The 16,617-nt window shown below is 47.2% G+C and overlaps 3 protein-coding genes across 3 annotated transcripts; 1 reads left to right on the forward strand and 2 right to left on the reverse strand.

Moving 5' to 3' along the window:
• Positions 1–705: 705 nt before the first annotated feature.
• ctdnep1a (CTD nuclear envelope phosphatase 1a) lies at positions 706–6,659 on the reverse strand. Its single transcript, XM_011606662.2, has 8 exons — positions 5,908–6,659; positions 4,073–4,139; positions 2,979–3,097; positions 2,808–2,879; positions 2,602–2,718; positions 2,410–2,521; positions 1,938–2,022; positions 706–1,838 (listed from the first exon to the last, which is right to left on the reverse strand). The coding sequence occupies exons 1-8, from the start codon at positions 6,010–6,012 to the stop codon at positions 1,778–1,780; spliced, it is 738 nt and encodes a 245-aa protein (XP_011604964.1). The 5' UTR covers positions 6,013–6,659; the 3' UTR covers positions 706–1,777.
• A 502-nt stretch (positions 6,660–7,161) lies between these two features.
• Positions 7,162–9,315, reverse strand: elp5 (elongator acetyltransferase complex subunit 5). Its single transcript, XM_003966908.3, has 8 exons — positions 8,996–9,315; positions 8,830–8,890; positions 8,657–8,737; positions 8,256–8,464; positions 7,977–8,152; positions 7,804–7,899; positions 7,609–7,709; positions 7,162–7,524 (listed from the first exon to the last, which is right to left on the reverse strand). The coding sequence occupies exons 1-8, from the start codon at positions 9,108–9,110 to the stop codon at positions 7,416–7,418; spliced, it is 948 nt and encodes a 315-aa protein (XP_003966957.1). The 5' UTR covers positions 9,111–9,315; the 3' UTR covers positions 7,162–7,415.
• Positions 9,316–9,420: 105 nt separating this feature from the next.
• On the forward strand, positions 9,421–13,537 carry phf23b (PHD finger protein 23b). The gene is made up of 5 exons (XM_003966907.3): positions 9,421–9,980; positions 11,195–11,226; positions 11,323–11,415; positions 11,499–12,111; positions 12,196–13,537. The coding sequence occupies exons 1-5, from the start codon at positions 9,953–9,955 to the stop codon at positions 12,387–12,389; spliced, it is 960 nt and encodes a 319-aa protein (XP_003966956.1). The 5' UTR covers positions 9,421–9,952; the 3' UTR covers positions 12,390–13,537.
• Positions 13,538–16,617: the final 3,080 nt, after the last annotated feature.

Raw genomic sequence — 16,617 nt, forward strand, 5'->3', positions numbered from 1 at the left:
AAATTATGAATTCTATTGCCTTCATTTAGCCCGTGTGGGGCGGCTGCATATGTAGGGAGAAGAAAGGCTGTCCGTAAACCATGGATATGTGTTTTCACAGGTAAAATAGGTCAGGAATAACAATTAAACCTACTCGCAATTCCGCTCAAATGTCGAGGGACAAATGGCATACCTGCAAATAAAAGAGCAATGTAATAGCTGTCTCATGCTCGTCCATCACCGAATTGTTCATTTCCAGCCTGGAGATCGCCTTTTACTTGTGTTTACTTTCAGTAAATCCACTGTTGAGTGGATTATTTAGTCATGACAGATATCGTCTCTCTTCCATGTCTCCGTCATATTTTTAATGTCTCACCTTGAACATTACCTGCAGACCTTTGCAGATGCGCCTCTTCACCAAAAGTTTTCCATTATCACTGTCTTTTGCTGATCCGGTTTTTTTGCCATTTGTAAATTCCCGCAGTTTCATAACGTTCTCGTCAAACAAAAAAAAATTCCAGACTCTTTATCCGCTTTAGACCACATCGGACATTGCGTCTTTTTACCCTCATATATACAGTAACAGTATTTAATATAAATGTTCTTTGCTCAACCGTCTGAACCGCGTCATGGTGCAGTTCCGCATCGCACCGCAGGGCGGCAGCAGTGTCGCCTCAGTGAAAACTGCAGAACGTATTCAATCGAGTGAAAAAAGGTGGCCAAGTGTCTGGTTGATACTGACACGTGTTTTATTAATAACACAGACCTGGACAGAGCCAATAAGAAGCTGCTGTGAGCCTTGACGAGACCGACATTGTTCAGAAGGCATTTAAAGATGGAGGGCCGAGCAGTCGGATCCGTACAGAAAGAGGGGAAAGACTGCAAACTTTAATCAAATAGAAAACCAACTGCAACAAAAAAAAAAAAAAAACAGAAGGTAGAAAAAATTGCAATAAAGTGCAACTCCCATCAGATGAAATCAGGATGGCATCACATGGCGAATGCGGGGTCTGCAGTCTGTCATAATAGAGGAAGAATCGGTCGTGAAAAGGAGGCGTGACGCTCCAAATATCTTAACAAGTCGTCCTTTTTCTTCTATTCAGTCATCTCTCTGTTAGTCTTGAGGGGAACTTTGAGGAAATAATGATGGATAAACAAATACGGGCTTTTTGACCATGCCCATGGGTGGGATGATGTCAGCAAAGTTACGCAATTTCCAAAGATCCATTCTTATTCAGGTGGAAAAAGACATACCTTGGGAAATAACTGAATCAGTTTGGGTAGGCTCATTTTTCTTTTTTAAAAAAAGATCTATTTTCTCCTCAGCTGCTCTGACCTTAAAATGATTCTACTTAAGCACGATGTATTTTGCCTTGATGAAGACAAAATAAAAATGTAAAATTGTCTCTTGCTTCTCTGCTGATCCTCCTCCAATTGTCAAAAAAAAGAGAAAAGTTTAAAAAGGGACCTTAAGATACTCGCGTACACATACGCACACAGTCAGTATCAGGAGCGATAAGGCAGAGAGGCTCCATTTTGTTTTTCTGGGGGGGGAAAAAAAAGAGAAAGAATCAAGAAAAAAAAAAAACAGCGGCCCCCCTCCCTCCTCATGAGCTTCTGGGTTTCCGTGATCCCAAAATTGTTCATCCCGTGTGAGGGGGTCACCCCAACCCTCAATCCTTCTCGGGAAGGCTCCCAGGAGGGCTGGTGGGTCGTCTGCGCGGGAACGGAGGGGCGGGATGGAAGAGGCGAGGAAGAGGCTGAAGAACAAGCCACGCCCCTCTCGCGGATCAGCTGATCACCAGAGCCGGTGCTGGTGGAGGTTTCGACTAAGGACGGAGCGCACGTCGGCAGTAAACCTGGGACGACAAAAGACGTTGAGCTGAACAACGTAGCCACGTTGACCACCTGCAGGAGGCAGCGGAACAGGAAGTGGTTCAGGGGGTTTGGGTTCCTACCTCAGTGCATCCAGCATAGGCAGCAAGTTAAGAAGTGCTGTGTCACTGGGGTCGCTGAACCAGGACTTGATGGGTATTGCATTGTCTGGAGGGGAGGGCACAAACACACACGAGAAAGTTTTTTTAATTACAGTCTTTCGAAGAAGCCATGGATGGTTAACGTTGTGTAGCTGCGTTACAATAGAAGCTTTGTAGCAAAAATAAGTCATTTGTCCTCTCTTGACCTCGTCTCTGCCACGTGTGTGACTTATTTGTCCGACAAGGGCGTCAAAATGCCAGTAAAATGTGTAAAAACAAAGCCCATAATTGACACCTTTAGTGGTTTTCCATCAGGATCATCAGCAGCGTGGGCAGAACTGACAACCTGAGCTAATCTCTGCTCTAAATGACGTCGTCACGATCTTAAAACACAAGAACCGACCCAGAAACGGGCGAACGCCCTGGATCCAGTCGGTGATGCTTTCAAACGTACCTGGATGGCTGCGATAAGCTCCAGGCGAGTTGTCCAGAATGACGATGCTGGACATGTCGTTGTGTACTACAGACAGGTCTTTTATATAACTACCTAGATCCAACGTACAGTGCTGCGAAGAGACACCGAACAGAAAGTGAGGAGGGTGTGAGCGGACCTTTGGACCCGTTTAAATCCACCCGAGGGCGTTACCTGTCTGTAGTATCTACGTTTTAGGATGTTCCTGTTGTTGTCCAGCTTGTCCGCCACCGCCGAGCCGTAGATCTCCATACTGGCTGTGAACACCACCAGCTCGTACCACTGGCTCACCTGCAGGGACACACACACACGAGGCGTGGAGCGGGTAAACGGCGCTGCCGGGCTCAAACACATCGGTGTGAGCACAGATTCACACTCACCACTTCTAGAAAGAAGTCCACGTGCGGCCTTTTATGGACAAAGAATCTTACTGGATGCTTGTCGATGACGACCTGCACGAAGAAGACGGAGACGACGTCACAACAGACGTAGAGACCTTTAGCTCAAATGTGTGTGTGACCAGTGGGGGGGGGGGGGGGGGGGGGTCATACTTTGAGGATGAAGTCTGGCGGCGTGCCCGGTCTCACTGTGGGTCTTAAGACCCCGTCGTGGTGAGAGTGGATCAACGTCTCGTCCAGGTCTAAAACCAGAATCTTCCTCTTTACTCCATCTAAAGTTTGGGTCACATTCAAACACGAGAGACCCGGGTGAGACGCGTTAATGCGGACAAAAGGGCGCCAGAACCGGGCCGGGCAGAAACAGGAAGTTCAAATGTGAAGATTTTGTGTTTTCAGGTCGCGCACGGACGCATTCCGGCCGACAGCTCGGTGATCTAACAGCAAACAGAGCAGGCCGCCGATCAACGACGCGGCAGATCATCAAAACCGCCGATGATGGCGCCCCAGGAGGCGGGGCCAGCGGCCCAGGCTCAGCTGCGAGTCAACTGGAACTGAAAAAGGAATCTTTTTCAAGTCAAGAGTGTCACCCACACATGGAGCGGAACACACAACGGGGCACGCGCCGCTGTTCAAGCATTAACCCATAAACACCCCGTGGAGGAGCGAGGACCGGTCAAAATGTCCTCACAGCGCAGGTAAAAATCAAGCGTTACCTCATCGGCTCCGCGGTCACAGTCTAAACGCGTCCACGTGCACATTTATTGTGGACTGCCGGAATGACTCGTGACAAATGCCTTAATGCCAAGTCATCACACGGCCGTTATTACCAACCGGTGCTGCACAACTGTTTCCCATCAAAAAAAGGCGGAAGAAAAGGTAACGTTCATCACATCTGTTTATCTGATGCGAGCTGGTCTGCAGCGCGTTCGTGCCCAAGGGATTTTCTTCATCGCTGTGCAGAGGCTGGCTTAGCTCACGTTCTAAATCACTCCTGACGGCTCCACAATTGTCTCACAAGAGCAGAAACCAGATAATATCATGAAGGATTCACAACCCTCAGCTTCCACGCGCCTCCTGGAGACGATGTTTAGGCTTTAAACCCATCAGACCGGTTCAGGTTAATTTACACACTACAAATATAGAGCTATTAAGGCGTCACAAGGCAAAAAACAAACAAAAGAAAGCAAACGGCAGCGAGGTGGAAGAGCGGAATCTGCTCCTGGAACCGTTGGGTTTCATCTACTTACTCAGTCTGTTTCTGGAGATGGAGGACAGGGGCAGCGTGTCGTAGCGCACCGTCTGATACTGGATTATCTGCAAATAAAGACGGCAAAAGAAAGAAATGAAACCATTTTCCCGGAGGATCCGTGTGCTCCTCACGTATCAATCACTTCAAGTGTGTGCGCACGTGGAGTCAATCAGAGTGGGTTTTATCATCTGACGCGCTGCTGAGCTCATGGCAGCTTTAAGGTACAGGTGTCCTTTTTTTTATCTATTAAGGTTTCACGACTCAGCAGGAGGCCAGTGAAGTGATGCCTCATGACGCTCACTCTTCTGCTTCCTCAGACTGCTCTTCAGTCCCGCTCTGGCCCGGGGGCTCTGCTCCCCCCCCCCCCCCCCCAGGACTATTTATATTCCTTCAGCTGTTGGTGGGTGTCAGAGGAGCGCGGGCCGAGCACAGAAAAGGAGACTTGCAGGGTGACTTTCCAGAGAGCGTCCTGCCCGTTACCAAAGCTCTGGACAGGACCTCCTCCCCAGTCACCACCCACTGAGACCTGAGTGACATATGGAAGCAGCGACTGCTGGGAAGCGTCGGGGGAGGGGGGGGGGCGGCTGACCCTTCCATCAGCTCTCTGGACAACAGACTTGCAAACACCAAAGGAACTTTTACCAATAATTCAGCTGTGATCTCTCAAGGAACTTGTCTTGGGCAACACCGAAGCCTGAAGAGCAGCTCACAAAGGTTAATAGCTTTGCCTTGAACCCCCCATGTTGACAGCCAGAGTAGTAAACAAGCTGGATGCAATCCACCGACAGTGCAGGATGCTCGGGATTAAGTCCTCGTCACATAATTCATAATCCAATTCAGCAATGATGGGAAACATGGAGGCTTCCCTCATTAACGCGTCGTATATTTAACTGCCTCCTCCCAGAGCGCGCTCAAGGGTTTCCGTGGAATTAACCGGCATGCTTTACCTGGCCGGCCGGCCGTCGCCCCGCACGCCAACCGCGACGCTGTCGCAGCGCACCGGAGAAAAGTAAAACAAGTGCGAAGGAAACAAGCAGACGGACGGAGGGAGGGAGGGAGAGAACAGAGCGCTCTCTGTGCTGACATAATCCCTCTCACTTCAGTCATAATGCTGCCTGGACGGCTCGTTCCCAGAGCCTGCGAGCGTTCCCGCCGCACAGTGAACCGCAGTCGAACGGGATGATTACAACTTCCAGGGCGCTCCTCCAGGCATTGTTGGATGATAGGGTGGCAGAGGCAAAGTCCACTCATATCACACTGAATACAGGCGTCTGCAAAGACCTTTGACACCTGCGTGTGCCTAAAGTGAAGGTGGGCTGCAGGTTGGCGTTGTGGGTTGTTGTGATTAAGCATTTGGATGTGGAAGGATTTTAAAACAGCAACAAGCATCTGTTTAACTTGGAAAGTTATGGTCAGATCGCGCCATTACCAAGTTTTTGGCTGGCAAAAATGTCCCCCTGCACCGATTTTGTCCAGGGGTAAAGAAAATTCCCCATTTAAACCAATTCGGGGATGCATTTTTGTTTAAAGAATGCAACCAAATACAACTCTTGTACTCCAAACTGCGCTTATGTAACGTGTGAGGATAATACTGGCGGATTTACAGCAACATTAAGAAATAAATCTGATGAAACGACACACAACAGAAAGACTTGTTAAAGGCGAAAACACTGCATGGAATTAGAGAAACGCACCACAGGTGAGGCAGACAGGTGAGCCAAAAACTAGCCAAACATCAATGAGGAGAATTAGTTTACACCCGCAATGATCGCTGATGGGTCGATTTGTCACAGAAGCACAAGGGTCGTGTTCAAAATTCAAACTCATTCTCACCGTTCGGAGGTGCTTTCTGAGGATGTACATAATGAAGCCCCATATTCTCGACGTTACGCCGAGAAACGTGCGGATCCCCAGCAAACACTGTCGGGTCTTCAGCATGTCGACGAGCACGCAAAGACCCCTCACAACGGAGCCCACTTCACCTCCCGACCGGTAGCACGATGTTGCCCGGAGTCTTCGTCGCGATTCCTGGGGGAAACTTGCTCAGACGTCGGCCGGCAAAATCCGTCTGTAGCCGCAGCAGCCAAACTAGCGATTCAAATTAACTGGAGGCCAAGCAAACGTGTGAGTACCTCGCTCTGCACACTTGTGGCACAGCTAATCTTAAACAACGTGCAGTTTCATTTTAACAATGTCAGGCGAACGCAGACGTGGCCAAAAGACAGCTGCTACACGCCGACTGCCGCTCCGTGGACCTTAGCACGCAGCTCGTTGACAAGCTAGCACGGGAGCTAGCCGACTACCGCTAGCTCGTAGCCGACAAGCTATGTTAGCTCGAAAGGGTGACCACCTTGACCGTAGGACGAAAAAAATACCCCAAAACGGCCGCGGGAAGGCCGATAGACGAGCGGCACTTCAACGCGACTCCACGCCACAGCGTCCGACGAGCGGCGGCTCTGGAAAAGTTCCTCAAAGTTTCGCCGGCCCACTTCCAATCAGTTTGTAGTCCAGTTGAAATCCGGAATGAAGCTGCGAGCCGCCATCGCCGCGCTTCCGTCACTTCCGCGAGGGATTCTGCGGTTGCGCGCAGCACGTCCACGTGGAAGAAAATAAACAGACGGGGACGAGCAAAATTTGGAAAGAAAATCTGCGAATTGAGAGGATTTGCGAGTCTGCTCCTCTGTCTGGTTGAGGTTACACATAGAAAACGTCTTTCTGATGGTGCTGCTTCAAAATGGCGCGATAGGTGCCATAAAATAAGCTCAAACATTAACTTGTGACTGAAGGTAGAGTTCTCTTTTATTGCTGGTGCCCATCATCTAAATCCAGAAACAATCTGTGACCCGGCTGTTAAAAAGTAATGCAATTCACACAATGACCCTGGAAATATATGAATTAAATGGTCAGAAAATGCAGCAGAGCTCAGAAAAAGGGCCCAACCTAAACTATCGGTGTTTTTAGTAGGTTTACTTTATGTCAATGTGTGTGTGTGTGCTGGATTATTGTATTTATTTTCCCATATTTTTAAGTAAATGACTGTTCTCATCTGAATTTACCTCTCTAAATGAAGCTCAAAGAAAAAAAGCATTAAAATATAAACCTTTAATATTATTTTAACATACAGAGAACATGACCACAACAATGGATGATTCAACTGCTTCCAGGGATGATTGAAAATATCATTTGGTTCATATTGGAATTTTAGAATGTTTAATCAATACCAAATGTTTGGCCAGAAAATTGTATCATATTCAACCTCTGTAAACGTGGCCAATCTATTATTACTCAATAGAAACAAGTGATGGACATCAGGCGGTTCTAGTTGGATTTATGTCTAATTATTAGACGTCCAGGTCATCGTCGGGGTCTTCCTCGTCATAGTCGTCGTTAGCATCCGGCTCGTACACAATTTGTCCTGAACCTGGGCCTGAGCAGAGCAGGGCTGTCTTCCTGTAAAACAAAGGGGGCGGTTTTTGTAGGTCCGTTAATAAAAAACCCGCGTGAAAAGTCTGAAACATGTGGAAACGTTTGTACTTCTCTTTGCTGAACATAAAGGGAAGTGCGAGTTTCTCCTTTGCTTCTCGTTCTGAATCAGACAGTCGGAGGTTGAAGGTCAAATTGGCCGCCGGGTCCGTCTGCAGGAAAGTAAAAAGCCACAGCGGCACATTCAGCCTGGCCACATTTGGCTTCAGCGTGTTGTGGGAATATATATGATGTGTAACACGGCACCTCCTGCTCCCCAGGCTCAGCATGTTTGGGCCTGGCTTGGTTGGCTCTGCACTGTAACACAACTGTAAAATCCTCTTGGATGCTGAAAACTTCCTCCTGGGAACAAAAACCTTTTAGCACCCTCTGCCACAACAGGGAGAGTGACCCCCCCCCTCCCCTATGGAAATACCTACATCTTGGATAACCTTCCCTGATTTTAGCCGCTTTGTTATCTTGGCCACTGCTTCATCTGCCTTCGTACCTGGTGAAACGGTGATGACACAAGTGGCCAAGTGGCCTACACTTCCCACAGTGCCCCGCTGGTGCATGTCTGTGTGGAGCAGACCGACAACAGCTCTCGCAGCTCCCCCTAATGAAAACACACAAGAAGACAATGAACCAGGGAAACGACTGCATTCCAGTTCCCCAAACTAGAAAATACAACTTATTCGCAACATAGCATCCGGCACCACCTTTCCGAAGTTGATGAAGAGTCCTGCAGACAGTTGGGCATTTGACGTGTCTCAGAACCCACGACAGAGAATCGATCACCAGCGTCGTCGGCTTGGAATGTGGCGTCCTCATCAGACGGGTAAGTTCTTCAGCACAGAACCGGTGAACCGTGAAAGGCGTGTTATCGTTCCAGCCAAGCGGGTCGGCGTACGCGTTGTGGAAGTGGAGTCTGGTCCGAAAAAAGAGAGTCACGTTAAGTGCTACTGGTTTGCACTGATTTGACTGGTCGTTCACTGTCAGAATCAGATTAAACATTAATCTCAAATGGAATGTTCCAATAAAAGATACTCTGATGGTGAAAATGTGGGTCATCATGCCTGATTCTTTAATGTATAGTTAGATTTTCTTTTTTTACAGTTACCTCTGATTATGTGTTATTTTTAACCCATCCTTCAGTTCTTCTTCGCTGACTTCAAATCCGAGGACATGGACTTCTTCTTCCCTACATTTACAATAAAAAATAAAATACTGTGTAACATGTGTTTTAACTAGGGAGTCGCTGGGTTATCTTTATTAATATTTTTATTTAAATACCTGTGAAGTGCCGAGTTAATCAAACTCTTCAGGAGACGTCGACCGGAATAGCTAGCACAATCTGTCAAAGCAAGATAAGAACGATGTGACTTTTCTGTCCGCTTCAGTTTTACACGATTACAATTACGATTAATTAATCACGATTAAGACATTTTAGAAAATGTACCTTGTATTATGAGAAAACCGCCAGAATCAACGCCTTGTTGTAATAATTCAGTCAACATGGTCCCATGTAGCGTTAGCCCGTTAGCATACAAAATAAGTCGTTGAAAAGCGACCATACAGCATCAAAACCCTCAAGAATTTGTTTTTACTTTTCCATTGAAAGTATAACGGAATCTGTCAGCCTTCAGAATATTTGGAACACAGCAAGCTTCAACTCCAAAAAAGGTTTCACTGCCCAGTCGAGAGTGCTGCTTTAGATAGCATATTTGGGCTCTTTCACCTTATACTGCATTTCCCAGAGGGCACGTCGCTTCCCTCGCAATCAGCCCTGGGAAACGTTGTGCGTTGACGTTTTCGAACGACCACTGAGTAGGGTAAACCACAGACCCTTCGAACTACGTTACCCAGAATGCAGCGGGCGACACTTTGCGCTGCAGCCTCAAGAGGTTTCTGCCGCGCACTGAGACGACAGTGCGGAATAAAGTCAGAACTGGAGTGGTTTTGTCTGCATTCATCGAGGAAACGCAAAACTTCATCGAACTTCTCGAAGCAAACTTAATTTCACTGCTACGTGCGTCGATCGAAGGCATTGGAAGGACTTCAGCTGCATCGTCGGATCGACTGTTATATAAATGCAGTGGTGAACAAGTGGAGTTTAGTGCTGGACGTTGAGCGGTACAGGAATTTTTATTTTGTCCGGCTATGTGGCGACGGATTCGAGGATGTTCACCTTAATGGACCGGATCCTTGGCGAGTAAACTTGGGAAACTTTGATCCGAGGCGAACTGGTCCGCCAGAAGAGTCTTTTAGGTCCTTCTCGCCGTCGGCTTGAGACTGTTGAGTTACCCGGCGGTACGGTGCAGCCACGCCGGGGAAGGCACAGCGCGACGGCCGCTACTCCGGCTAGCTCGCCTGCTGCTTCTCTTACTCGCATCGAGGCCTTGTTGGTGAGGCGACAATGCTTGACATAATGTCTGAGCACCAAGGTGAGTTGAACCATCATTAGTCGTGAACTATTAAACGATCCGTGCGTGATGCTAATCGGTTCACCCTTGTAATCTGTTGGCCGTGTTGTGCGGACATTTAAGATGGCTAACAGCGCAAGTTGTGTCGAACGCAAACGTTGCGTTTGGATGCACGTCCTGCCTTCATCCATTGTTTATCTCCGCCAGTTTCGCCGTCTAAACAAGAAATTGAGGTTAAATTGATAGAATTCCTCAGATCCGTCAACGCAATCCCGCATTTATGCAGCGAAGTCCTCTTGCTGATTAGTTAACGCGCCCATCGAACTTGCGCTTTAAAATGTAGCTAGTGGGTGGATAGCCAACATCTAAGAGGAGATATACAGCTCACTGAAAATGTTAAATCAACTCACAACAGCTGCTCGCAATATTAACCCCAAGCTAGAGTTTGGTGTCGACAAAACGATCGATTAAACATTACACCAACCGAGCTGTAGCCCAAAACCTCCCACTTCCATTTTAAGAAAGCTAGCGTGTTTTAGCTAACTGGTCGAGCGATCGATTGCTCGCACCAAGATTTGTCAATCGAATCCCAAGAAATGACCGCTTTAAACGAAATGCATTAAATGTATTTGACAATGTGCAGCTGGTTCTGATCGATTCCCGGGTATTATTGTCTCGGACGACGTGTTGCATTAGCTTCTTTTAAACGTCGGCTAGCACTAGCCGCTAGCACACCGAGAGTCGCGTTATTGACCGTTATTGTTTTAAAGTTTGGCTGGAAATGAGCAGACCTCTGCTGTCAACAGTTTATAATAAAACCAGCCGATTTTTTTTTATTTTACAGAGACTCTAAATTGAAAGTTCCCCGCGGTCTGTTTTGAAATATCCAAACTTTGGCTGCAGTCGATCACCCCAAAATGCGAAGGGGGGAAAAAAAGTAGCATCATTTGCGCTTGTACGCAGTAAACTTGGGCTGGCAAAAGACGTCTGACTTGGTAATTCCCCTTTTAATTGGTTATTACTGGGTCGCTGATAAATTTAACCGCGTTGTATAAACGGTGTTTGTGCATGATCTCATCGCTAATAGCCTTAGTTAAGCTGCATTAGCAAGCTAATGCTATCGTTTGTCCACATGTGTCTCATTGCTCGGGCAATAATGTGGTTGCTATTTCTGCACAATTACATTTAATCCAACAAAATGTCTTCCTTACAATTGTTCTTTTATCCTCCCCTAGATTCATTATTGGCGTGCAAAACGGAGCCTCTGGTGAGTACTTTTAGCTTTGTATTCCAGCTTTGAATCCTTTCAGTAATTTTCTTTGCAGAATGTTTAGATTTCACGCTGACATACATGTTGCTGCAGCCCCCAGAGAGGAAAAAGAGGACTGTGGAGGACTTCAACAAATTCTGCAGCTTTGTCCTGGCATATGCTGGTTACATCCCAAGTCCGAAAGAGGTAAACCACTGGAGGTATTGTCATTATGGTGAAGTGTTTTTTGTTTTTGTTTTACTGCAATGCTGATTCTTTGTGTTTTCCAGGAAAGTTCCTGGTCCCCGACATCGTCTAGCTCTGCGCACAGTTCAGGGTTGTCAGCTGACGTAGGTGGAGGTGGGGGCACCAGCTCTACGGGCAATGTTTGGGCAGATGGGAGCTCAGACATTCACACCATCCACACGTTTGTCCGGAAAGCCCGAGCGAACAAGGGCAAAAGCATTCGCCGCATGCACTCCGATAGCACTTTGCTGGACAAGATGCGCCTTAAAGACTCCTTGTACGAGAGCCCGGCTGGCACGAAGGCGGAGCGCAAGAAGGACAAAAAGCTGAAAAAGCTGTCGCTGGGTTCCGCCATATCGGCGGCGGACAGCGGCAGCAGCGAGAGCGAGAAAAGGGCTCGTATCAAACGCAGCAAAAACTCCAAACAGCCCAAAGCTAAGAAACTCAAAAGCTCCGCTCAGAGCGAGACGGACTCCGAGAGCCGGCACGGGGAGGTGCGACCCATCAGAGAGGAGCTGGCGATGCACAGGACCTCGGGCGGCGGCGGCGCGCCGACCCTGGGGAAGTCGCCGCAGGAGGAGTCCATCAGGGACGCGGAGATGAGCTCCAGCGAGGGGGAGACCTGGATCGCCGACGAAGACATCATGGTGGAGTCGGGTACGTCTGGCGCTGCTGCGTTTCACGCAACGGCCGATGTCATCTGCCCATCTCACGTCGCTTCTCTTTCTTTTCGCAACGCAGGAGACGACTCGTGGGACTTGATCACCTGCTACTGCGGGAAGCCGTTCGCCGGGCGGCCGATGATCGAGTGCAACCAGTGCGGCATCTGGGTGCACCTGTCCTGCGCCAAGATCAAGAAGTCCAACGTTCCGGACGTCTTTTACTGCCACAAGTGCAGGGACATGCGGCGGTCGGGGAATAAAAAGGACCCCTAGAACTGCCCGCCCCTCCCTCCTAACACTCGTTTTCTCTGATGCCTACAGCCAAAACAGCCTGCAACATCGCCCGGACGGCAACTCTGTCGCCACTTTGTAGGATTTCTTTCCGACAATCAGAACCATTTATTTCCTTTCTCCCTCTTTTGTTTCGTCTTGTGTGGAGAACCGGAGAGGCGGCCTCGTTGACACTGGAGCGTTGACAATTAACTCGTTAATTGGCCGCCTTGTCGAACCCGTGCCGACGTGCACGCTATTTCCTCGTCTCTTGTCTGCTCATGTTGCGTTTTGTCTCATAAATTATTGACTGTATTGACAAATCGGCTCATTGTGACCGTTGAAAACCAGTTCCCGGGGGACGTTTTACAGATTTCGATGTGACGCTCGGCGAGCCCGTATCGAGCGGCAGCGTTTATTTTTGTTTTTTTGGTAACTTTTATTTCTTTGGGCGCTCCCGCTCCCCCAGACTCTTTAAATTTGTACAATCTGCCAACGTTTGGTCTCCGACGTTGCTGCAAATGAAGATTGCACAGACTTTTCTTTCAGTTGTGCACTTTTCGATCCCCTCAGAGTAAAATTTCTACCACGCGTTGGGGCATTCGGTGTTGGGCTACAACTGAATTAGACCGTACTTGGCGTGTAGCTGTGTACATTTAGCGCTTACTGTTTCTCAGTGTCTGCATCAAATTCGTTGCTTTCTTTTTAACGTTAAGTCGCGACGGGGGGGTTGCCGCTGGCTCCGAGGCTTGTTGACGAATGGTTGTAAAATATCGACTTCTGTTTTCATGTAATCGTTTATTTCTTAACTTTCTGAGAGGTGGGATAAGAAGCGCATCAGGATGGACACGAATGTCTCACAGGTGTGATGTAAAGAATATAAGCCTATGCCACATAGATTGAGACTTTTTCATTCATTTGTTCGGTTTTATTGCATTTTTTTTTTTTTTGTATCGTTTCTTTGTTCGGAGTGCGTGGTAAGTCTCCCGTAGCGGTTGCGCTCTGTGCTTCAGTTCTGTGTACATATCCTGTTCTTTGAAAACTGTACATATTTGAAAGTGAAGAGAGAAAAATACCCAAGCGAAATCTATATTTTCTGCAGTCTGATATTGTTTAATTGTAGCTTGAAAAATAAAAGTCTTTGGGAACACGTGGGATTGTTTTATTCGTCGTATTTTAACCCAAACGCGCACTTTTACAGCATCTTAGCGCACACAGAAGTGATTGTCGTGTTTATCTTCGGCCGCCAGAGGGCGACAGTCAACAAGCGTCGCACATGTATAATGATGAATAAATAGATATTCAAATAACGTATTTAAACGAATAAAATATAAGATTTGTGTTTATTTCCTGTAGTCTTCCCAGTGGCGATCAGGTTCATCCTGAAAGGAAGAAAATAAATCATTACTTTTCGTTAAAACATCGGATTTTTTTGTTAAGCATCAAATGTTTTATTTCTGGGTGTAAATAATATAAAGTCCAATGTCGTCATTTTGAATAACAATGATACAAAAAGGAATCGGAACTCTGCGCCCGGATCGTCCTAAATCGTGGATCACGACACTCACTTGGCGGCTTCGGGACCTGGACATCAGGAAACCTCCGATGGAGTCCAGAGGAGCCAGTTTCCTCCTGGAAGTACGCAGAAAATTAAACTCGATCCCAAACTCCACATTTCTATCAGTAACCTTAGATGTAATAAGTTCCAGGAGGCGCTCGAACCTCTTTTGGTTTTTTTTCCGAGGGTTCTGGACGGACACAGGCTGAGGCGGACGCGCGTCCACCGCCAGAACCGAACCCTGGGAGAGGCCAGCCTGGACCGAGCCAGCATCCCGGCGGGGGGGGAGGTCCTGGTCCTGCCAGTCGATTTCCTGAGGAGAGATCAGGACCACGTTTAAGTTCTACAATTCTTTCCTTAAAAAACCCCTTAAATTATAAAGGGACATTTTTGGTATTTTCATTATATCCTAAATCCCTTTTCAAAGTTTGGATGCTGCAACATGAGTAACATCCGATTGCTTTATTTTTCCATATTTATGGGATATTCAAGATGATCAAAAATGTTCAGAAAAATAGACTTTTAACAATAATTAGATCAGGGCAACACAACTGGCAACAATAACCTGGAAAATTTACATTCTTTGAAATGTTTTTGTGCCAAAAGTTCTAGTCGAAAACCAAAGGGGGGTCAGACGTGTCCCAAACTGACAGTTTCTCTTACCCTCTCGTTTCTGTCAGGCAACACGGCGCTGCAGGTCCGGTCCAGCAGCAGCTGGAGGAGCAGGACAGGTAGGACACAGCTGGATCGAAGCATCTGGACGGAGAGCGAGTCGGAGACAGGAAGTCAGAGCAGGAACCCTCAGATCTGCTGCTGTTCGGTCTGAGTCCCAGCTGTGGCGTGTTGGTATTTGTAGGCCTGTGGACAGGGTGGGTTTATATGGAGGGGCTGTTCGGGCTGTTTGGCCTCAGACAGGTCAATTACATCTGCCGCCTGGCGCTGCCAGCATGAGTCCCGACATCTGCAGCCACGTGGGGCAGATGTGCAGATGCGGAGGGAGATAAGGCCTCTGCCTCCGTGAGGCTGATCAATAACTTTAGAACAGTTTCAGCCCAAAGCTGCCACTCAGATCTGTGCACGTAGTTGGTGTTTGATGGGCAGAATTATTGCCAAAGGTCCAAATTAGCTGCAATCAACCACGGTATTGGTGACGTCACAGCGAGTTCAGTGGAAAACGCCGGCTAATTTTGAGAAAAAGGGCAGAAATCGAAAACCAGGACTGATGAAATAACCCTAATTTCCCATTTGATTTCGCCACAGTGTCCATAACAACAGACAAAAGTGCATTTAAATGCTCCAAAATTGATGTTATTGGATGTAAAATCTCCACACAAAAAGCAAACAAGCCAACAATACTGTCTCATAGATGATAAACTCGATTATCAAAGCCAAATAATCCCAAATACACCCATAATAAATCCGTGTTTTGGCTCCGGAGGCCCAAAGAGATTAGAGATGAAATCAGCCTCCCAGTGGTGCTCTAATCTGGAAAACTTGATCACTTTGCTTCGCCCGACTTGTCCTGCAGATAGCCACCCAACGCAGACCACACACAAACACACACACACACACACACACACACAACCTCCACCCACTGGCTGCCAACACTCAGGAGACAATGTAGTAAAACTGAGTGTGTGTGTGGGTGTGTGTGTGTGTGTGTGTGTGTGTGTGTGTGTGTTGTTCCCGTCTATGCACATTCAGACACGTTTTCACTCTTCCCTACTCGCCGCCCTGTCCTAATTATTCCCCTTTCAGGACGCCGAGGCCGGGCCAAACATAGCCGCTGCTGATGGATCAGTGTATAAATAAAGACGAGGCTGGCAGCATGTTGGGGGGGGGGGGGCAGGAGGGGTCAGATAGGCTGCGCTGATTATCAGAGGCACGCCTCATTAGGCTCCTCGGGCTGGGTGGACAATCCTTGAACTCGAGGACAGATTGTTGGCGTTGTTTTGTGTCGAAATGAGTTTGAGGCATAAAAAGCCCTTAAACCTGGGTTAAGGTGTTTTATAAAGCACTCAGATCTAAACCTCTGATGTTTTGCAGCAATAAAATGAACCTTTTTAACTGTAAAATCAGTATTTTCCCGTGTTCATTGGTTTATCAATAGAATTAATTTCTCCTCAGGAACATAAAACATGCTTAATGATGGCAAAAATAAAAACATATAACATTTATCCTGAATAAAGTACATCTTGAATCTTGAATCTTGAACTGAACTCGAGAAAAACGTAAGTAAAAATTCTAATTTATATGGAAATATTTAGGGATTAAAGGCAGAGTTCATGGAAAATAAGCTGTGATATTTGCCTTCTATACACATTTCTAAATGGATATACCTATACCAAGACAGATTTGGCTGTAATGTAGCACAAAATATAAGAAGTTATGGCCAATATCTGCCTGTAAAATGTCACAAGGGTAAAAGTCTGTAGTTTCGTTTCATCATCGCAGACCTGAGGTCACGTAAATGGCAATAATAAAACAATTATGTTCCTCTTATCAGTCAAAGCAGTTACTTGTATTTGTAGAAAGTTTTTATACCCTCTCGTGTTTGTGTGTGAGATAGAGTGTGTGTGTGTGTGTGTGTGTGCCCGCCCCCAGTTTTTCAGTCCTATAAGTACCAGAGGCTGCAGCAGGTGCCAAATATAGACCGGTTAAAACCGTTGGCCT

Source organism: Takifugu rubripes, chromosome 8 (genome assembly GCF_901000725.2).
Source record: "Takifugu rubripes chromosome 8, fTakRub1.2, whole genome shotgun sequence".
NCBI lineage: Eukaryota > Metazoa > Chordata > Actinopteri > Tetraodontiformes > Tetraodontidae > Takifugu > Takifugu rubripes.